The sequence below is a fragment of the Solanum pennellii genome, chromosome 9 (genome assembly GCF_001406875.1).
Source record: "Solanum pennellii chromosome 9, SPENNV200".
NCBI classification, from domain to species: domain Eukaryota; kingdom Viridiplantae; phylum Streptophyta; class Magnoliopsida; order Solanales; family Solanaceae; genus Solanum; species Solanum pennellii.
In genome coordinates this window covers 82918695-82939865 of record NC_028645.1, presented here as the reverse complement: position 1 = coordinate 82939865, position 21171 = coordinate 82918695, and the positions used below count along the sequence as shown (strand labels likewise).

General features: G+C 34.5%; 3 protein-coding genes across 4 annotated transcripts; all 3 read right to left on the bottom strand.

Annotated features, from left to right (window-relative positions):
- Positions 1-1114: 1114 nt before the first annotated feature.
- On the bottom strand, positions 1115-3560 carry LOC107029539 (NHP2-like protein 1). Its single transcript, XM_015230973.2, has 5 exons — positions 3432-3560; positions 3174-3294; positions 2790-2893; positions 1503-1634; positions 1115-1413 (listed from the first exon to the last, which is right to left on the bottom strand). Exons 1-5 carry the CDS (start codon positions 3432-3434, stop codon positions 1387-1389), a joined length of 387 nt encoding a protein of 128 aa, XP_015086459.1. The 5' UTR covers positions 3435-3560; the 3' UTR covers positions 1115-1386.
- Positions 3561-4319: 759 nt separating this feature from the next.
- LOC107029176 (TBC1 domain family member 13) lies at positions 4320-12309 on the bottom strand. The gene is made up of 9 exons (XM_015230526.2): positions 11651-12309; positions 11017-11109; positions 10713-10817; positions 9701-9853; positions 8835-8933; positions 8629-8757; positions 7068-7247; positions 5729-5845; positions 4320-4772 (listed from the first exon to the last, which is right to left on the bottom strand). Exons 1-9 carry the CDS (start codon positions 12092-12094, stop codon positions 4611-4613), a joined length of 1482 nt encoding a protein of 493 aa, XP_015086012.1. The 5' UTR covers positions 12095-12309; the 3' UTR covers positions 4320-4610.
- A 4138-nt stretch (positions 12310-16447) lies between these two features.
- Positions 16448-20750, bottom strand: LOC107029733 (pentatricopeptide repeat-containing protein At1g04840). Of its 2 annotated transcripts, none has more exons than XM_015231177.2 (5): positions 19464-20750; positions 18535-19371; positions 17793-17952; positions 17494-17567; positions 16448-17035 (listed from the first exon to the last, which is right to left on the bottom strand). In XM_015231177.2, exons 1-2 carry the CDS (start codon positions 20710-20712, stop codon positions 18539-18541), a joined length of 2082 nt encoding a protein of 693 aa, XP_015086663.2. In that variant the 5' UTR covers positions 20713-20750; the 3' UTR covers positions 16448-17035; positions 17494-17567; positions 17793-17952; positions 18535-18538. The 2 variants fall into 2 exon arrangements, with proteins under 2 accessions (XP_015086663.2, XP_015086664.2); XM_015231178.2 differs by having other exon boundaries at positions 17793-17945.
- Between the last annotated feature and the right edge of the window lie 421 nt (positions 20751-21171).

Genomic DNA, 21171 nt, shown 5'->3' with positions numbered 1-21171 from the left:
ATGCATCCGTCGAATGTGATTTATGTGTAAAACTGCGTCTCCACGAATTTGTTGTTGAAATTACTTTATTATCCCTTCTGTTTAATTTTATTTTATGGTTATTTTTAAACTATATATATTTCTTTTCATTTATTACTTTTATTGTATCAAGAAAAGATAAAAAAAAATCATTTTATACTTATCATTGACTGAGCAAATAATTATTATTTCCCCAGAATGGTATATGATATGAAGTAGAGGTAGGGTGCGTGGAATAATTACTCAGATAAGTTTTTAAGGTATTCGTGGGGAATAGTTGGAACGCTTGTCGTTGTATTCGTGTACTCTTCTAGGCGTAAAATGGTTAGGCTATGATCAAGAACCTAAGGAGTGGGTTGAATGAAGAGGATGTTATTAGTAAGGGGTACTAATGTAATTTCTAAGGTATTCAAGTGAGGTAAAGATGGAGAAGCGAGTGATTTAAGACATATTCTTACTAGTTGATTTCTTGTGTTATGCAGAAGGCGGGGGAATGACCAATAATGTCTATTAGTACGTGTGATTTACACTGATACTACTTTTGCTATGCCTTTGGACATAGATTGGATGCAGGATCGATGATATTTCATTAGGTAAAGACGAAGAATCTCCAGCATCTTCTATTTTTCATTAAGTGAATCACCTTCATTAGCACCTTTTGTAAGTTGCTTATAATAAACAGCTTGTTGAACGAAATTCATTATGATTTGTTACTGGGTAAATCAAAAATCGAAAATCGATTAAAAAAAATATCTTGATTTGTTATTGAATTAAGAAAAAAGATAATATTTTTTCTTAATTTTACACAACATTAAATACATAATTTAGACTTAAATTCTTTGATTAGCTAAGATGTCCCATCAATTGGGAAACACCTTATGTATAAATAAAAAAGAAATAGCTTTAGTCCAATGTGCAAATGCTAATTGTTGTCCAAATAGCTTGATTTGGTTTTATTATCCTTCATAAATTTATCTTTAGTTTTATGTCCTTTTTTTATCAAGAAATAATTTATAAAAAAAACATTTGTCAATTCAGTATAAACTTTATAATACAGAATTCATTAACTTTTATAATGCATATGAATAGAAAAGCATAGAGACCAAGAATATCAAAATTTAATGAAGCAAAGAGGATCCTTCATTACAATTTACGACCCCTAGATATACACGATATAATAAAACTCAAGTTTAACTGTAACGTAAACCTGATATTAAATTTTCATGTGTTTATCGGTACTCTTAGAACAGTGATTGTAAAGATTCACGAACAAAAATGAAACAAGGATTTAAAAAAAGGTGCTAACAGGACGACAACTACTTCAGTCCAAGCCTCAAAAGGCTCATCATGCTGTAGAAGGCTCAACATTTAGATGAGGAGCTTCTCAATGGCATCCTGAATAAGAAGAGAAACAACGATTGAGTATTTACGCAAGGGGAAGTGGTTGTTGATATGACAAAGACGAAAAAGATTTGGAATGTTACCTTTAGTTGCTGTATTTGAGATTTCAACTGGCTTCCCTCATTGCTCGTCACTGAACAAGCTATCACAGGACGGGTAACACCACATGCTCGGCCAAGAGCTTGTTTTGAAGGGACAAAGACATACGGCACATTCTGAAAGTGTTGATAAAATGAAGAAGTTAGAATCAAAACTCCCTTGTTATGTCAATTCAAGAAGTCCATCTCTTGGTTTATGGTGCGAATGCAACAATTTAACTTAACAAGAATCTTAATATAATCACCACCAAACAAAAGAGGATACAGTAGTCCACAACAGAGGCAATGTTGGTGATGGAAAAGTGTACCAAAAGTTGAAAGACATGAATGAATTCTCATATCGTTGTTCAAGGAAGACAATTCTAGGTATAACTATAACTAAGAAACAATAAAAGACATAAAGCGACAAATAAATAACTTTGAGTAGCACTATCCCCTTTAATCGGGATTCCAGTGCAGGTACCGGACAACAAGTTCCAAAGGAAAGTATTTTTCCTTTTTAGCTTCCAAAGCATTCCCCACGCACAAGTAAAGTACATTAGCTTGTATATGTTATCCATTTCTTTTGTTTATTCGCAGAGTAACAATGCCATAAAACTTGCCCCCATGGATTTGGTTCAGCCGAAAAAGTACTCACATGGGTTGTATGCATTATGCTAGGCGAACATCAAAGTTCAAATCACAATAAGTTACCTCATTATAATGAAAACTAGTCTCTTTCTGTTGATCTTACCTTAAAGAACACCTAAAAACTTTGAATTTTATATGCAGAAAACGAAAGTCTGATAAACTGCAGCACCTACCTAATCTTTGAGTCAGAACCAAGAAACATGACTATCGAAAACTGGTAGCATTTGACACCATGCAACGGAATCGATAGAAAATGCCAAGACATTGGAAGACTATGCTTGGTCAGGCTTGGTCTTGTTGGTTTAGTTGTGTTTTCAAGCGAAGCAGAAATATGACAAGCCAAATCATAGAAATAAAGCAGGAAGCAGCTACAGGACTCTTGTTTAATACAAACTCCTCAAAATGACGAGTTTATAACGGGTGATGTGCATAATATACACATGATTCCATTTTCCATAAGAGTCTGAAATCAGAACAATATAACCTCATAATACAGACAAAAGAGTAAAAAAACACAACCCTTGAAAATGTCAATAACCAGAGTCCCTTAGTATTCATTACCTCTATTGGAGCCACAACACCAAAAAAGGGTAAAGAAGAAAACTTTACGAGGAAAAGTGCAAAAGGCAAAATGTAAATCACCTTATCTTCGGCAAGGAGCGGAAGGTGAAGAAGGATTTCAAGAGGCTCAGTATCTGCAGCCATGACAACGAATTCCGAAATTCCTCTGTTTAGAGTCTTTGTAGCTGAAACAGAAGAACAACAACACAGTTTTCTCTTTCAGTTAAGCAGTACAATGAGGAGCAACACATTACCAATTCATAAAGCAGGAAAAATCAAATCTTTATGCCTAATTTTTTTTTAGTAGGTGAAATGAAACCAAACCAATTTTGTCCATTTTAGTTAAACACTCAACATAAAAGTAACTTAATAAAGCTCCAAAACAATACAAGTAACAATCTTTCTGGCTTATTACCCACCACCACAAAACTAAAGACTAAATATGAAGTGTAAAAAGTGAATAACCTTCATTAGCACCCTTTTTAAGCTGCTTATAATTAGCAGCTTGTTGAACCAAATCCATTATGGTCGTTGTAAGCTGTGAATCAGCAAGAGGATAGGCTTTTGGGTTCACAGTTTCTGTTGCCTACAATTACAGAAAACAAAACTATCAGAATTAACTGTGTATTAGAACAGAAAAATCAAACAAAAAGATGAAGAATTTCAATAACTAAGCAAATGTATCAACTTCGGAAACAAAATTATTAAAGAAAGAGAAATCACCATGGCAGCTGCTGATTGAGAGAACTGTGGAGGAGAAAGAGGAGTTTAGGGTTTAGGTGAAGATATTAGGGTTTAGAGGAAAAAAATTGACTATAAATTAGAAAATATCCCTATTTTTTTATTTGTTCACATATATTTCTTTTTTTATAGTTTTTCTTTTCAAATGTCTTTTTTTTAAAAAAGAAAGTTTAGGGAAAAATTTATCAAAAACGACTGTGGTGAAGTGATAAGTATTTCTTCTTCTTTAATCAAGACATCTCGGGTTCGAGCCATCTTGAGTACAGAGTCGTCCAATGTGTGCAGTGGCAAAGCCACCTTAACATTAGGGGTTTCTGAACTCCCTCTCGCGGAAAATTATATTATATTTACATGGTTAGAATTACTTTTTATGTATATATAATAAATGTCGAACCCCCTTCAGTTACTTCGTATGTCTATTCTTCAAATTTTAAATTCCCTCATCGAGAATTCTGGCTCCACCTCTGAATGTGCATACCAGACATCAGATAAAAAAAAGGAATAATATCAAACTTATTAGGTTCTTCCTTTATAATCTTTTATCTAGTATCAAAGAACTATTTATTTAGCATTTGTATTACTTTTTGTTGTGCAATGACATTCATGGATAATAACAAGTAATCGTAAATAACTATTATTCTTTAGTGGCAAAGTTATGATGTTGAAATTATTGATGACCACGTGTTTAGTGAAAAAGAAAAAACTTTTATTGGTTGAAAAAAATTGCATGTACATTTTGTGATTTTTGTTAAAATTAGACATTTGTTAAGATCACCAGTGAAAGTGTACCAATTTGGCAAAAAAATTAAAAGGACAATTAGTGCTCCAGTTAAGCATTCTGGTAAAAAGAAACAGCTGAGTAAATGCTTCTTCTATGAGGAAAATTGTGTAAATTAACACCAACAGAGTTGAAATTGTGCAAAAGCCTTTGTGAGAATACAATAAATATTTCCAAAGCCAAAAAACAGCAGCTTTTAACACTCACTGATCACCGTAAACACGAGAACAAAATGCAAGACGAATGATTGGGAGAGAAGGGAAGAGAGGGGGAGGGAGTTTGCAGATGCCTACTTCTGAATTGACGAGACATTTACATCACAATACCAAGAAATACAAAGAATTAGACTGGACCAACCAAAATCTCTTTTCTGCTTGACAGATTTAGACTGATTTAACGCGTAGTTTGTTGGCTACGTAGAGGAGGTGACTGATATTTGTGGATGGATAATTTTGGAGTAGCTTCAAATTAGAAGTGAAATCTCCAGCAAGTAGACGCCTCCGAACAATAATTAACATAGCACAGCAGACTCGAAGCAGCGTTTCCTGCAAGTTAAAGAAAAATTTGAGTATTCCGACTTTTCTTTTTAATAACTGAGAAATCCCTAGTGGTGCAGTTCTAAACTCGCAGCCTCAGGGTTGCATAACCTCCTCCCTATTCAATTCTCTCTTCATTTCAACGCAAACCACCCCAAAAACACTCTGTCGACCTGACCACACTGAACCCACGAAACATAACCTTGTAAATGTTCAAGATGCTATAAGGTATTGGTTTTGTACTTCTGTCCGACACTCATAAGTTCTTTTAGATCAAATCATGATGGCAAATGACATACAGCAGATATGAAAGCCCCATGATTGTGGAATCGCCAGCTTTACAAATGCAATGACAGGTAGATTCCGTGCAAGTTGAAGCCTTCTGGTTGAAAATTTAAAATTCCCCTAAACTGCCCCCAAAAACACTCTCACATCCCCACCCTGCATTGTACTATGTGGATAGGGACCCAACCGCACTGCTGCATGACCATCTCTTTGTGTTTTGAGTCTGACAACTGAGACATACCATCAAATCCGGGATTTTCAAATTCCTCTCTTCTCCGATAACATGTCTATACATCACAAGGGAAATAAACCAAAAAAAATACTAGCAGACAACAGTAACTCCCCCTCTATCCCAAACTAGGTGAAGTCAGCAGTAGGAATCCTTCTTTTGAATAAAATAAAGGCTGGCTGAAGGAATCCTCAATATCCAACTCTGCTTGGTTTGACCAGTTTCATTCCAACACTAAATAATTCGTCTTTTAAGAAGATATGGGTCTCAAACACCAAAAATAATCAAACTCAGCAAGAAGACCTAAGGTAAGGGTAGCAACATGACTAAGCCTCAATCTTAGTCCCAACTAATTGAAAGGAAGATAATTGAAGAAGCAAATAGTTCATGCAAAAAAAGTTCTTATCCAAGCTATATAGTATAAAAGTGCATTACTTCCAGGATGTCTTACCAGAGGTCCTTCAGGATCACTTAGTAGTGTGTCCCATATAAGCAGACTGTCCGGGAAGTTGAATTCTTGTGTTAGCAGAAGTGTTATCCATCTGAATGCGTAGAACTGTGGATTCACCTGTTGCATGCAACATCAGGCACATAAAGATCACTAATAACAAAGAACTATGACATCATCAAGTGAAGACAGAAACAAGAGAAGTCAGTTATTTTTATTTATTTTTGAAATTGGTAATTATAAAGAAGTCAGTTTTTTCATCACTCATATGCAAGTAAAATCGTAAAAGCAATAATTGCCAAAGGAACTACACAAAAACAAAGATGTCTTGTCACACGCACAGGCACACAACTATGGGGCATAAAACAGTTGCCTAAAAAGCACAGCCCAATCAGCAATGGCAGAGCCAGAATTTTCACTAAGGGGTTCAAAATATGAAGAAGTAAACACAAGAAAAAGCTGAAGGGAGTTCAACATCTACAATATATACATAAAAAATAATTTTAACCATGTACAAACAGTGTAATTTTTGGCCGAAGGGGGCCTACTGGCTCTGCCCCTGCCTATCAGGATATATAGATTTAAATTAGACATGCATGCAACATTTAGGCCAGCAAATCCTATTTATAGAGGCGGAAGGTTACCAGTTACTTCAATAGTGAATACATGATGCATCAACAAGACAAACAACAAAGATAAATTTGAATCAATTCTTCTCATGTCAGGTTAGTTTCCCAGAATATCTAAAAGGTGCAAGAAACTTCGATGAAGCAGAATAATTGTTCATTTAAATTTTAAAGGAAACATTTCATAGCGAACAAGGTTAACGTGTTCATGGAAGTATTGAGCTTAAATGTGAGTTCTCCTAGGTTTAAGCAGTCATCTTCAATTGAACTAAGGTGCCGTAAACAAGTAATCTTTAGGTCGACAAGTCCTTAACTTCTGCATCTTCGTTTAATAGTTAACAAATCAAAGTTCAAATGTTAAAATGTGAATGTATAACCTGATATTATTACTTTGTAGGCAAGACCTTTTTTTTTAAGTAAGAAGTCGTCACTAAAGGCATCGAGAAGATGCAAATCAAAGGAGATTACACTTATTGTTGGCATTGAGGCTTCTAACAATAAGTTAGAATGACATTTCATCCCTCTAAACAATCAAATTATATATATGTCACTAGGTTGTGTCAACTTGCAGGTTGCATAATTACCAATCAGAGAGGAATAACGCTGACATTTTTAGCCATGGTAACAAATGCAGCTAGCTAAAGTTAAGCATAAAAGAGATCTTACTTTTCTTTTTTGATCAAGGAAAGTATTTTCATTCATAAAAGAGATCTTACTTTGGTTGTCATTTCAAGATGCCGCCAGAGCTCTTCATCATGTTCTTTCAGAAATTGTGATAACTTTGTAATTGTAGAACGAATTCCAACAACACTATTGTCAAGTTGCTGACAAAAATGATCACGAAATCCACTCAATAGCTCCACGAAGCAGAAGAAAGTGTCTGCTTCTGCAGATGCCTGCATAGCTTGCAAATCGAAAATGATAAACAGAGCTGAACTTGTAAACATTGACACTTGAATCCAGAAAAAAGTTGAAAGAATAACTTGTACAGATGTAATCATCATTTATCTCAACATCTGCCCGCCCAACAAGGTGGGAGCAGACAGGCTTACATTAAGGTAGTATTTGTCAGAAAAAGTATGACTTGAGTTTGATACTCATATTTTTATTTCGCTCGTAAAGATGTTGTACAGTGAAGATATCTAAGCTAAATCTTTCAAAACAGTCAAAAACTATATTCACTTTTACTGTTTGAAAAACACACGATTAGTTGGTACCAACAAAGTTTAGGCACAAGGCTCTGTAGGAAGGTCTATTATCAAGGAAAAAGGCTTCAAAACAAGATCTAATAGTGAATAACTGCTATCTTGTAGCATTAGCCTAGGAAATAGGGCAGGATGCAAAAGTGTGTTTGCACCACTTACACAAAAGAAGATGTTGATAAACAAATTAGAAGTCAATACAAACTACAAAGCATTAGAAACTTATCTGAGAAGGTAAGGAGTAAATAAAGTGTTTTGCTTACCATTTACATGAGTAAGACTTTGATTAGTTTATTACACAAGGATGGTGTTTCGACTTTTTGAAAGATTGATAATTCGTTCCCTCTTTTTTCTTTTTTTTTTTTGTGGCAAAACTCAAAAGCAAAAAACAAACACTTCTTCGAAAAATAGAAAAACTGAGTTTCAAACACAGCTATTCAATTTTTTCAAACCAAACCAACTAAGTGATGTAACCTAAGATCTCCAGATTGTTACTCTATGCCTCAACTAGCCTCAACTACTCAACCATCCCCAAGAGACACTAATATGCATAGTTCCATTTTCTTGATGTGGCGAGGGAGGCACATCTTGAAGTATGAAACTATTTAGGTGATGAAAGCTATAACTTTTGCAATCAAATTTTCTTAGGGATTAATCAAGTTAGGGAAGACATATTGGGATGGTTTTAATCAGGGAATAATGCAATAATAACATAATAAAGGGAAATGGATCAATATCAAAGTAGTTTTGGCATGTGCTCTCCAACGACATGTGTTAATATGAGTCTCTAAACATACGTTTTGACAATGGAAATAGTGTTACTAGCCAAAATATTGCTACAGTAAAGCCCTTATGAGGAAGAAAATAGAAGACAAGCACACAAAAAGAAAGGAGGACATGTGCTTAGAACGGATTGTTGACATCAACAGTGGTAAAGCTGGAGCATAACAGAATTCAGAGCATTGCTCTCAACATATTCAGGAAATCTTTGGTCACAAAGCTGTTATGTCTCTAAAGTTATGATCTGCAAAACATAGCTAATGCAAATATAGTCCAGCATCAAGGCATCACTTACTGCATTTTCCTCATTGGGATCGTTCCTGAATACATAGAATAGTGGAGCCAATACTTCATTCATCCCTTGCACGTATCTTATACCAGGATTGAGTTTGGCAAAAATAATGAGTATATTCCTCAGAGAGTCCTGATAACACAAGATATACTATTAGGTGATCAACAGAGATTTGTACTAACTCTCAAGTCAAGAAGGCTAGAATTTACCTGGTTAGATTTTGCAAATGGTGTGTCCCCAGAGAAAAAGTGCAGGTCTGGATGTGTGCGCTTGACATCTCGATCTATCTGTTCAATTATTTCCGTGTCCTAGAAGCAAATCACGTAGAAGAATTTAGTACTCACTTCAATGCTAAACAACTGTCAGATAATTGGAGGTAGACACCTCATGTTGGAAGATACATAAATGCTAACAGTCATCCGGTGTAATGTACGAACGGTACTTGACAACAGCTTCAAGACAAACAAAAAGCAGAACACGAGTTGACTCCACAAAGCAGAACATTCTTGCCTTGGATATTCAATAAACAGTTACCTAGCGCAGGAAAGGAAAAGGAAGAGAGGGGGGGACTCTTTTCCTTCAGATCATGTCAAATATATTATTTGAGTTTCTGTGTCTGCCTCTTGGCCACATGTGACGGGGGGTAGGGTTCCCCATCTGGCACTTTTGATTTCTCTCTTGCGGCTTAGGGAGGGGTATTTACTTGTTTATTTAATTTAACAAGGAACTTATCTACTCCATCCAACTAGTTCCAGTTTTGCATCCAAGGCAATCCCACTATCAACTCGCAATTCTAATTCTCTATAGAACAAAGAGAAGGATGTTTTCAGAAGCAATTGATCCATTTCCCTCATTTGAGCCCATCACAACCACACTAATAATGAATTGTATAATCAGTGAGAGTTAAAAACCTAGGGAAGAACGTCTACAGGAATAAATAAAACAAGGATGTATAAATTTGATTACACAAACGCAACCATCTGGTGATAACATACAGCCCTCAGTTATGATCTAAAAGGAACTCCATGTAAACATTGCGGTGAAAGATGGAAAAGAACAAGAATAAATATTGTACCTGGAAGAACTGATTCCATATGCTATTCTTCCCAAGACTTAAAGGATGCTCTCCTTGAGGTATCTCTGATCTTGGGAGTGCACCCTTGTCCTCTATAACTGTTCCTTCATCATCAAGAATTACCGACTTCTCCAACTTCCTCGTAATCTCCGACTGCCTAGCCATATTAACATTCAGACACCGAACATTTGAAAACAAGCAATGCTCAAGTTCATGTAATTTGCCACATATATTTTGATAAGTAAATCCACCAGATATATAACACCACTTTTTTAATATAGGTAAGCCTTCACAAAAGAACCAAGAAAGTGCTGAAGATACAATGTACGCTTTAACACCCCAATAGCATACATGATTTTGATCCATGAGAGAGCTTCTATCATGTTTTCCAATTTAACCCCAACTCGCTGAGTCAATTTCACGGCGGAGTTTTTTCTAGTATGGACTACCAAACAATATCATGGGGGCAATTAACACGATCAGTATGATATCTGTACAAGAAAATGATACATAACATTTTCTAGCTAAGCTTATCTGTCTTAACATGTCTATTGCAAGGGTTCAAAGACCCAAAAAAAGAAAACAAAAACACTAAAATAAATCATTCAACAAGATGTCGTTTCAACTGGAACATTAATTTTTATTCAGTTAGTATATGTGGATATTTTCTCTCCTCACACAGGATCTAAAATTTATAAAGTCAAGTAGAGGATGTGTCAACATGGAAGAAAATGTCAAATAACTTGCCCTTATTGTTACAGAACCAAAAACTCTGAGAACTTGCAAGAAGTGCAAGCATCAACGGATCATTAACATGACTTTCATCAATAACATCATGCCAAGGATAAACTTTGCAGCCATAGTTTCAGATATACAGAATTATAACAGTTCCAATTAGCAAAGCATCTTTTTTAATACCGACAAATGGTAGAACAACATTTCAGGAACTAGTAAAAATAACATTGACGTGTTTGACTGTAATCATTGCATTAGCAACAAATATTGAACTTACAGGATTCACCAAAAGCTCCTCTTTAAAATGCTTGTATTGAGACCTCTTTTTAACCAACTCTGTTGGCCATAGTGCTTTCTCGGTCGGCAAATATCCCAATAGCAGCTACACAAAGTACATGCAATTAGGAGGAAACTACACACTGAGACTCATCCAAGGTAAAACCTTTTCCTATCAACAAAACGTTTGGATAAGAAGTTACACCAATTGTACGGTCAGACACATTCCACCGAAATGAGCAGAGGAGTATTAAGTCCGGAATATGTGTCAGCGTAAAATAAGTCTCGACAAGCAAATCTTATACCTTCCACACTGTAGCACGAATGCCAGCTCCATCTGGTATCCCTTGTGATGCTAGCCTCCTGACTTCTCCCATGTTTATAATCTTTCTTGACAACTAAATTCAAAAAATGAAAAGAGAAAAGGCTGATGAATACTCTATTTAACAAGAATGGAGAACCGCCATACAATGGAACTTCAATATTCCGAAATGAGCTGCATATATTAGGATTATAGCCAGTTTGGTTTGTTTTTCTTTCTCAAATTTAATCATTACTTCCAAATAAATCAGTTTCATTAATCATAATCAGTGTTCAGTTATCATATGACAGAATTACCTTTCCAACTAATATCCACATATGTTTCAAACAAAAACGATTGCTTTTCTTTTTTTCTAAAACAAGTTCACCAATAACAACATCTATGCTTCAATCCCAAGCTAATTTGGATTAACTAGATGATATCTCACTATCTATTCTGTTCCACTTAACCTTGTCTTGCTCAAATGTTCAATAAATTTGGGGACTTTTTAAGCAGTCAAGCAACGAGATAATCTTAATTCCAGACAGTATTAAAACGAATTTACATAGAATCACATGCAATTTAGATGCCATAGATAGGTCTAAACCAACAAATAGACAGCAAAACATCGAATTAACCTCTTGACAAAGCTGAGCCTGACGAGAAATATCCTCAGCTGACGAAATAGCTGCTGCAGCAGCAGCAGCAGATGCAGACGTCGTTGTACTACTAGCGGAACTTCCATTTTCATCATCACTGTGATAATTACTACTACTACTCAAAGGATCTCTAATTTCCGTTTTAGCGCGTGGAGGCACGTGCCTAGTCTCCGCTCTAATCACTGCCGGGGCTGCCGTCATTGAACCAGGCCGTTCCACCGTTAACTCTCCGTCATTAGCCGAAGCACCAGCTTTAACGGCGTTAACAGTAACAGTAGATGATTTAGTAGCTGAACGTGTAGACCGGTTGTCATCCTCATTTAACGGCGTCGGCGATGAAGATGGAGATTGAACTGAAGGTTGTGGTCCAGGAGACGACCAAAGTGAGCTGTTGAGCCAATCGGGAACGCGTTTGTTAACCATATCGTAGGGCTTATTTTTTAAAAACAGAATTGAAACAACGGCGGAGCATACGGTGGCTGAATAAGTGAATTCGTCAGATACGGTAGGATTGAACCGCCGGCGGTGTTGATACTCCGGCGAGGTGTCATTGCAGTAAGAGGAAGAGAAGTCGTGGGAACATCGTAGATGATCAGCGTTTTAGAGAGAGAAAAAGAGGAGAGAGAAAGAAAAAGGAGAAGTTGCCAGGTAGATATGTAGTGGTCACGTGAAAGTCACATGGAAAAATGAACTTTTGCTATTATTGTTTCAAATTTCAATAAGAATACGTATTAGAGTCCGATTAATTTAAATTCGGAAAAAAATATAAAAGAGTACCTTTCAATTTTGATCTATTAGTTCAATATATTCTTATCGTTAAAATAAAGTTATTCTTATCCTCGTCATCTGCAAACTTCTCACATGTATCGTTCAATTAGATGGAAAATCTCAAATCAACAAACACAATTTTACTTATATTATCCAATTTTAATCAACCCAATCCGCCCACCTAATCATTTAACCTATTCGTCATCATTTTTGCCCAAAACCCTCATCATCGGAACCACCAAAAAATTCCATTTTTACCTACCATACTTCACATAGAATAGATCGATCCATTTTTTCTTAATTAAATCACGTTGTTCGTGTAATGTTAACTCTAGTATTGCTTAATTAAATTGACAATAGCTTTTTTTGGATTGTTCATGCACTAAGTGTTTGTGTCTATTGAGATATATACGTCTTAAAAAAGATCACTTTCAAATTGAATAAGCCAGAAAATTGAACAAAATCGACAATAATCAAACCAACGATTATCTTTTCCATTTAGTTTGGTTTGTTTTAAAAAATTAAAAAATTAATTAGATTGATTTTGGTTTTAATCGATAACCAATCCAAATCGAACCATAAACGTCCTTGTCTATGTGATAATGCAAAGTATATTATTATAAATAATGTAGTATGATACTTTTCTCTTATGTCTTAATTTACACGATTGTTTCTTTTTTGTTTATCTTAAATATTCGATGAGCTTATTTTAGTTCATAATTTGTTTTAGTTTATTGTTTTAAATCTTTAAATAAATTTAACTATAGGTTCCTTTTAATAAATTTAACTATATAAATTTGGATTTCTAATAACTATATATTATATTTATTTGACATCATTTTTTTCTACTCCTAAAAATACAAGCAATTCAATGAAAATAATATTATATAAAAAAAATTAAAAAAAATAGATACACTATAATTAGCTATTTTCCTCTATTTAATAGGAAAAGGAATCCTTTTTGTTCACAACAACAAATATTAAATTTTTTTTTATACACATAAATCATATAAATAATTTTTAAAATGCCTAAAAGAAAGCCACTTTTCTCCCAGAGATAATGTCAAATAATTCACATAAGTCCGATGTTAATGTTTCATATGATATGTTATTCTTCATTTTGGTTAGATTGTCCGTTAAATCTTTATTACGTTTTTTATCAGTTTCTATTTCGTGGAGTGATATTATTTCCGATAGAGAATTCAAAAAGGCTCACATCAATCAATCCAAAGCGTTGAGATGTATAAATTTCTTATCAATGAGTCATATTAATGAAGAATTCAAATTTATAAATTTAAATAGAAATCGAGTAATTTTCATAGAAGAGCAACAAGTTCCTCTAAAAGGATTTGAATACTCTCGTATCGTATGCTCACATGATGGCTTAAAACTATAACAGAACGACAAAGATAATTATTACAAGACGTTTATTTTATGGAATCCATAAAATATTGTCCAAAAATCATGCACTAGGATAAACAACCAAATTAAATTCCTTTATTTTTGTATTTTTTTTCCTGATTCATAAATAAAGTTGTACTTGAAAATTTATCTTTTTGTTACAATGTTTTATCCATTATATTTATTACGTTATATCATTAAATAAAAGATTTATAAGTTGTGATATAATGATTGAGATTTCTGTATTCTTAACTAAGAAGCCTCGAGTTTGAATCTTACTTTAGAGTTATAATCAGTATCATTGATCTTTTAAACTAATAACATATTTAGTGTAATTTCATAAATAGGATCTGCGAAGGATTGGATATTATATGTACTAGCTTGCTTCCGAATTCTAATAAACTCTCGGCTCAAGGAAATATCGAAATGATCAAATAACAAAAGTAAAAGTACGAACAATATATATATATAAAATAATGCAATAATTAAAGTACGAGATAAGATAAATCGTTTCAAGAAGAGAAATCAAAAGACAAAGAAACTATAATTTTTATGTATTATGATATTGCATAAGCCAATTTACAATTTTACGAAATGCCAAAAATAAAACAAACTATATGTTTGTTTTTTTCTTTCACTATATAATACAATATACCAACTCTTATTAATTTATGGAAATATATTTATGGAACTAAATTAAAATAATAACTTTAGGTAAATAAATATATATACACTATGATTTGCTATTTTTTTCTATTAAAAGTATCCTTTTTGCTCATAACAAGGAATCTTGAAATTCTATTTTCTACACATAAAAAATCATATAAATATAATTAAATAGCAAACGTAATGTCAATGGAGAATCCAAACAATCTTTCGTGTGATGTTTTATCCTCTATCTTCGTTAGAATACCTGTTAAATCTTTGTTACGTTTTCGATGTGTATCAGTATCATGGAATGATATAATCTTCAGTCGAGAATTTAAGAAAGATTATATCGATCAATCCAAAACGTTGGGACGTGTAAGTTTTTTATTACAAAAATATATGAGTGATGAATTTAAATTTATTAATTTGAAAAATAATCTAGTAATTGCGATAGAAGGTAACAATTTTCCTCTAAAGGGATTTGATTATGCTCATATCTTATGCTCACATGATGGTTTGATATTATTACAAAACGATAGCGTTAACAAGACGTTTGGTTTATGGAATCCATCGACTAGACAATGCGTAAAGCTTGAACCATGTCCACATGTGAATATTTCCAACCCTCAAGGTTATGGGTTGTGTTATGATCCTACGACAGATGATTGTAAGGTTATATTGATTTATGATTTGTTTTATCTCGTCTACTCTACTAGAAACTTCTGGACGGAAAAAACAATTCTCCCGCAATTAAGTATTAATTCATGGTCGTCACATTTATACGACGGAATTACCATCGGTGGTTGTGTATATTGGTATAAGGTGATTGACTATAATAAAAATTCTACAGTTATATATTTTGACATGAAATCAGATGAATTCAAGGAGCTTCTAACACCGAGTTTCATACGTGATAGTCGTAAGAAGTACTTGTTCCATTTAACTATTTCGAAAGGTCGTCTCAGCTTATACAGACTGAAAAAAAAGACCGAGTTGGAATTGAGCATGTGGATCATGGAAGATGATGGATGGAAATTGTTAATGAAAATTCCACAGGTATTACCAAAATTTTACAAATATACTAAAATTTTGTGTTGCTTAGAGAATGATGAAATTATTTTTCGAGGAACAACGAGTCCTCATATTTCCATTTATAACCCTAAACAAGGAAAAATTGTTGTTAAGGAATTTAAATTCAATTCTAAAACAGGTTTTTCGTATTTATATCCATACCCAACAGGTTTCGATAATTTATATTTTCCAAAAATCATGCACTAGTTAATTTTTTGTAATTTTTTTTTCTGATCCATAAATAAAGTTGCAGATCTTTTGTTTACTTTGTTTTGTTCATTATTATATTTTTTATACAATTAAAAACAAATTACTATTTATCACATTCTATGTTATCATATTTATTGATAAGAAAAAGGGAAAAATGACAAATATACTACTAAACTATCGTAAATGGTATGCAGATATCCTCCGTCATACTTTTTGGACATAAGTACCCCTGTCGTTCAAAAACTAAAGCATATATACCCTTTATATTAACAGACATACACGTGTGATAATCTTATTCACCGACCTGACATTGAATTGATGGATACGTGTGATAATCTTATTCACCGACCTGACATTGAATTGATGGATAAGATTGCGCCACGTGTCCCTATCTAATCTTTTGTTAGACTGAAGGGCATATACGCTCTAGTTTTTGGACGAAAGGGGCACCAATGTCCCAAAAATATGACGAAAGGTATCTGCATAACATTTACGATAGTTCGGGGATATATTTGTCATTTTTCCTTAAGAAAAATAGTGCGATAAACGAAGTATAAGATACGATAGTACGGGAAATCGAAGGATGAGAAACTATTGATTTACTTCCAATCACATTCATTTTTATGAAAGAAGTAGATATTATTGCATAAGCCAATTCACAACAAAACATAAAGCAAATGACACAGACATGACAATACATTTACCAAATGCCAATAAGAATCTATTTTTCCACATAAGAAACAAGAGAAATGTAACAAACTTGCAAATCACTAAGCACATGATTATCACTACCTCATGTCCAAATCTTGGTTGATCCAACGTCGGATCCTCTTGTTATATTGTCCACACTCCAGTTGTCCAGCCTTGAGTGTGCTCGTCGTTGTGAGACCTGGTTATTTGCCAGTGGTTTTGGACTATCCTCGCTTCATTAGCTAGTTATTGGGGTTAAGTTAGGGCTGAGGTCCATTTCTTCACATTATCGGACTGTGGTATTGTCCCGGGCAAGTATGGGGTTTGCGTTGTTACCTGTCCTACTAAACAGGTGACACAGTTCCTGCTTGACAAGGGCACAGAAGACTAGACTCCTTACTGTAGTTATTCAAGTTGCCATACACATTAATGATGCCAAATGCCACATCCGTTACGACTATTGTCTCTCTTGGATATGTGAATTTTCAGCAGTTGGAGCAACAAGTGACATTCTTAACTTCAGCCCAATCGCCAAAAACTGAGCTTTGTCTATGCTGAAAAGGCGATGACCTCTAACTGAAACCATGTACCAGTCACAAGAAAGTAGTCACATATACTAGCGAAGAAAAATGAGTGATGATTTAGCATAAACCATGTAAATGCCTATTAAAATGTGACCAAATAAATAGCATTGACAAAATCCATTTTAATTTCTCTGCTTTGTGACTGTGAGCTTAGCCAACATAGTTTTCTGAAATGACACTTTTAAATTGCATTCTAATACTTGTGAAAGAAGCAGATATTGCATAAGCCAATTCACAACAAAACAGAAAGCAAACGAGAGACACATGCCAATACATTACCCAATGCCAATAACAATCTAGTTCTCCATGTTGTTTTCCACACAAGAAACAAAAGAATTATGACAAACTTGCAAATCATTCGACATGATCCTTTCCTAATAGCATGTAACAAGCATTCTTTAAGATTTTCTTTCTGGAATATGATGACATTAAGGTGTAGTCTTTACTCACCAAAAGCTTCTCCAGTAAACAGAAGTAGGCAAGCATGCTGACAATGAGGAGAACAGGAAAAGTCTTGTCAAACCCTGTAAGCAGTTTGAACACGTAGAGTTAAATACCGTGTAATTTAAATCAAACCGTCCTTCGTTTTGATAAGCACCATGTAGTTAAATTACGCTATTTCCTCATAAGAAATAATAAAGAGTAACAAAATTCATCACTTGGTGAAGTCTGAACTTCTTACCAGATCTGTAAATTCCGACTTAACAAAGCATGAAAGGCTTAACTGAATGATGTAGACATAAAATTACCTTCGCTAACAGTATGATGTAACATCATGTCTTTGCACATGGGAGCTGAGGGGACTACACGATAGACACTTCATCTATAATTCATCTGTTTTTAGATTCCATCTTTGATAAGTGTTGGCACTGAACACAAGATATGTATCGGATGCTTGACTCCTGCTATCTAGAAGATGGTGGATTTGTAAGATTCAGAGAAAATGAAGAGTCCATAGTCAATAGAGAGAACAGGGCATCTTGAAGACTAAGTGAAACTATAAATGAAACAAAACCTTCAAATATATGCCAACAAAACAGTAAGAAAATCCAGGATCTGCATATACATGCAGATAAAGCATTTAGAACTGTAATTGGAGAAGAATATTTATGCTTGCCTTTTAACTACACTCATTTTTCACTAGGTTTATCCACTTCCAGCAGATATTATTATGTTAGTACTGACAAATTATGAGTAGTACTAGTGGCAAGTCTTTCCAAACTCAAAATCTCTGTGTAGACGAGGACATAAAAGGACACATGGTAAAAACATCCAGCACCAAATAGAAAAAGAAAGACAGATAAATTTTCTTTTCGAGATGCCAATAATATTTATCAAAAAAGGTTTCAACTGAAAGCAGTAAACCGAAATAAATTGGCAATAGTCATAAACAACGGTTCCAAAAATTGCTAGAAGTCTAGTATGACATATATGAACAGTTACAAGCTGAACTAGCAAATTTTCAGACATTGTAAGACGCGCAACACTTACTAGTTCACCAGTAATCTTTACAGGAACAAACTCCATCTTTGAAATGGTGGAATCTCTTTATATCTCTTAACACAATCACCCTTTGACTCATCCTGCTGACATACTTCATTAGAGAATGGCAGTCCCCACACACTCTAAGGTTCTTCACAATCATAATGATCACACCAGGACCAGTACTAATGAGCCCAAAAGCAAGTGCTAACTTTTCACTATGACTTCCCAATGCTCCCTCCTTCTCTTCCTCATCAATGTTATGAAGCACCCACTCAGTTTCAGGCATGTAACCTTGTTGTTTAGCTCCGGTAATAATTTCCTCCAATTTCAAGTATATTTCCTGCTTACGTGTATGAGCACTATCACCAGCAACAAATGTATGCAATTGACCATCCACCTCCATTGAGCTCCATCCAGGATCCTTTTCAACATTTTTGTTCTTCATTGAACTTCTAACTCTTTCTACGTCATCCCATCTCCCTGCTCCTGCATAAACATTAGACAGAAACACATAGCCCCCAGCATGCTTTGGCTCAAGCTGTAGGAGCTTCTCGGATGCAACTTTTGCCATCTCAACGTTCTTGTGAGCTCTGCAAGCAGAAAAAAGTGCACCCCAAATAACATAATCTGGCTCCAAGGGCATACTTGCAATAAATTTCAAGGCCTCATCAAATCGGCCAGCCCTGCCAAGTAGATCTACTACTGCAGCATAATGTTTCATAGTGGGCTCAATTGAGAACTGACGCTGCATGCTATCAAAGATTTGAAGGCCCTGATCCACCCGTCCAGCATGAGAACATCCGGTTAAAACAGCAAGGACAGAAACTCCATCAGGTTTGATTCCTGCAACCATTAGAAAAAAATGTTTTACTTTGACAAACAATTTCCTATAGAATCCAAGTAACTCCATGGAAAAAAGAGTATATCGAAAGTACCAGTCAATCTCATCTGTTCAAAACACCTAAGAGCTTTATCTACATGTCCATGAATTGCCCAACCCCATATCATAATACTCCACGTACGGATATCCTTCTCCTTCAATCCATTAAAAACCAGGCTTGCAGACTCAATATACCCGCATTTTGCATACATATCAAGCAAAGCATTACCAACTGCTGCATTCAAATGGAGCCCATTGTTCACAATATTATCATGAATCTTTTTCCCTGCCTCTAGTGCCCCAGTTTTAGCACAAGCAGAAAGAGCAGATACAACAGTTAAACCATTCGGCTTCACACCTTCTTCCACCATCTTAAAAAACAAATCCAGAGCCTTTTGGTGCAATCCATTAAGCATTAACCCATGAATCATACATGTCCAAGAAACAACATTCTTTTCATTCGTCATCTCATCAAAAAGCTCCATTGCTTTATCCACCTCCCCGTTCCTCAACAACCCACTAATCAAAGTATTCCAAGAACCCACATTCCTCTCAGGCATTTCCTCAAACAACGCCAACGCCTTACTTACCCGCCCGATCTTACAACACCCATTAATCACAACATTCCACAAAATCACACTCTCAACTTTATTTCTCTCAGAACTTTCATCAAACAGTTGCAATGCAAAATCCACCAACTCAACTTTTACATACATTTCAACCAAACAAACCCTCACAAACGTAGCATACTCCAAACCCATCTTCAAAATCCCACAATGAACACCCCCACCAACTCCCTTTTCACCTAATGCCGTCACTGATTTCAACACAAACGGATACGTAAGCTTATCAGGTCTAACACCCATTTTAACCATTTTCCTAAAATACAAAATGGACTTCTCAAATAAAGAATTCTCCTTTAACCCTCTAATCAAAACATTGAACAAGAACACATTTTTATCAAGACAACAACTAAAAATTGACAAACCATAGTTAATGGATTTGTGTAAAGAAGCTGAAGATATCAACTGAGTAACAATTCTACTATTGGATGAAAAGTTTTTTCGAATGATTTGGCCATGGATTTGTTGAAGCTGAAGAATGTTTCTGGAACTATGAATTAGAGATATGAAATGGGATTCATTGAAATTCTCATAATGGGGTGTACGATTGATGATTTTGAGAGATTCTTTTGGAAATTTGAGCTTGTCAATCACTTTCATTTTGAACAAATCAAGATTGTTTAGGTTTGTAGCAAAGAAAAAGTTGAAAAGATTCACTACTAATGAAAGAAACAAACACATAAAATAGTTATTACAGTTAGTTTCTCAGTTCCAAAATAGTTGTGTGTTGTCGAGAGTTTAAAGTTAAATTTGATGACATTGATTCGATATTTTTAAATCAAAATTCAGATATTCAAAAAAACATAAATATAAAAAATATTATAAATTATAATTTTTCTCGTAGCAATATGACGAAGATATATATCTTAAAATATTAATCGATATTCATATGGCTTGACCGTCCAAAAGAAAATCGTAACAAGTACACATGTATGTTTCTATGCATGTATGCTTGTATCGGGCGAAATCTAATATCAAAAGATAAAATTAGAAGATACTAAGTGGTTAAAAACTCTAATATCGAAAGATAAAATCAGGAAATACTAGGTGATTGAGCGATTACTTAATGTCATACTATTGCTAATTTTTTCTTCTAATAAGAAAAAAACATGAGAAGCTAAAAGAAAATAAGCATGACTC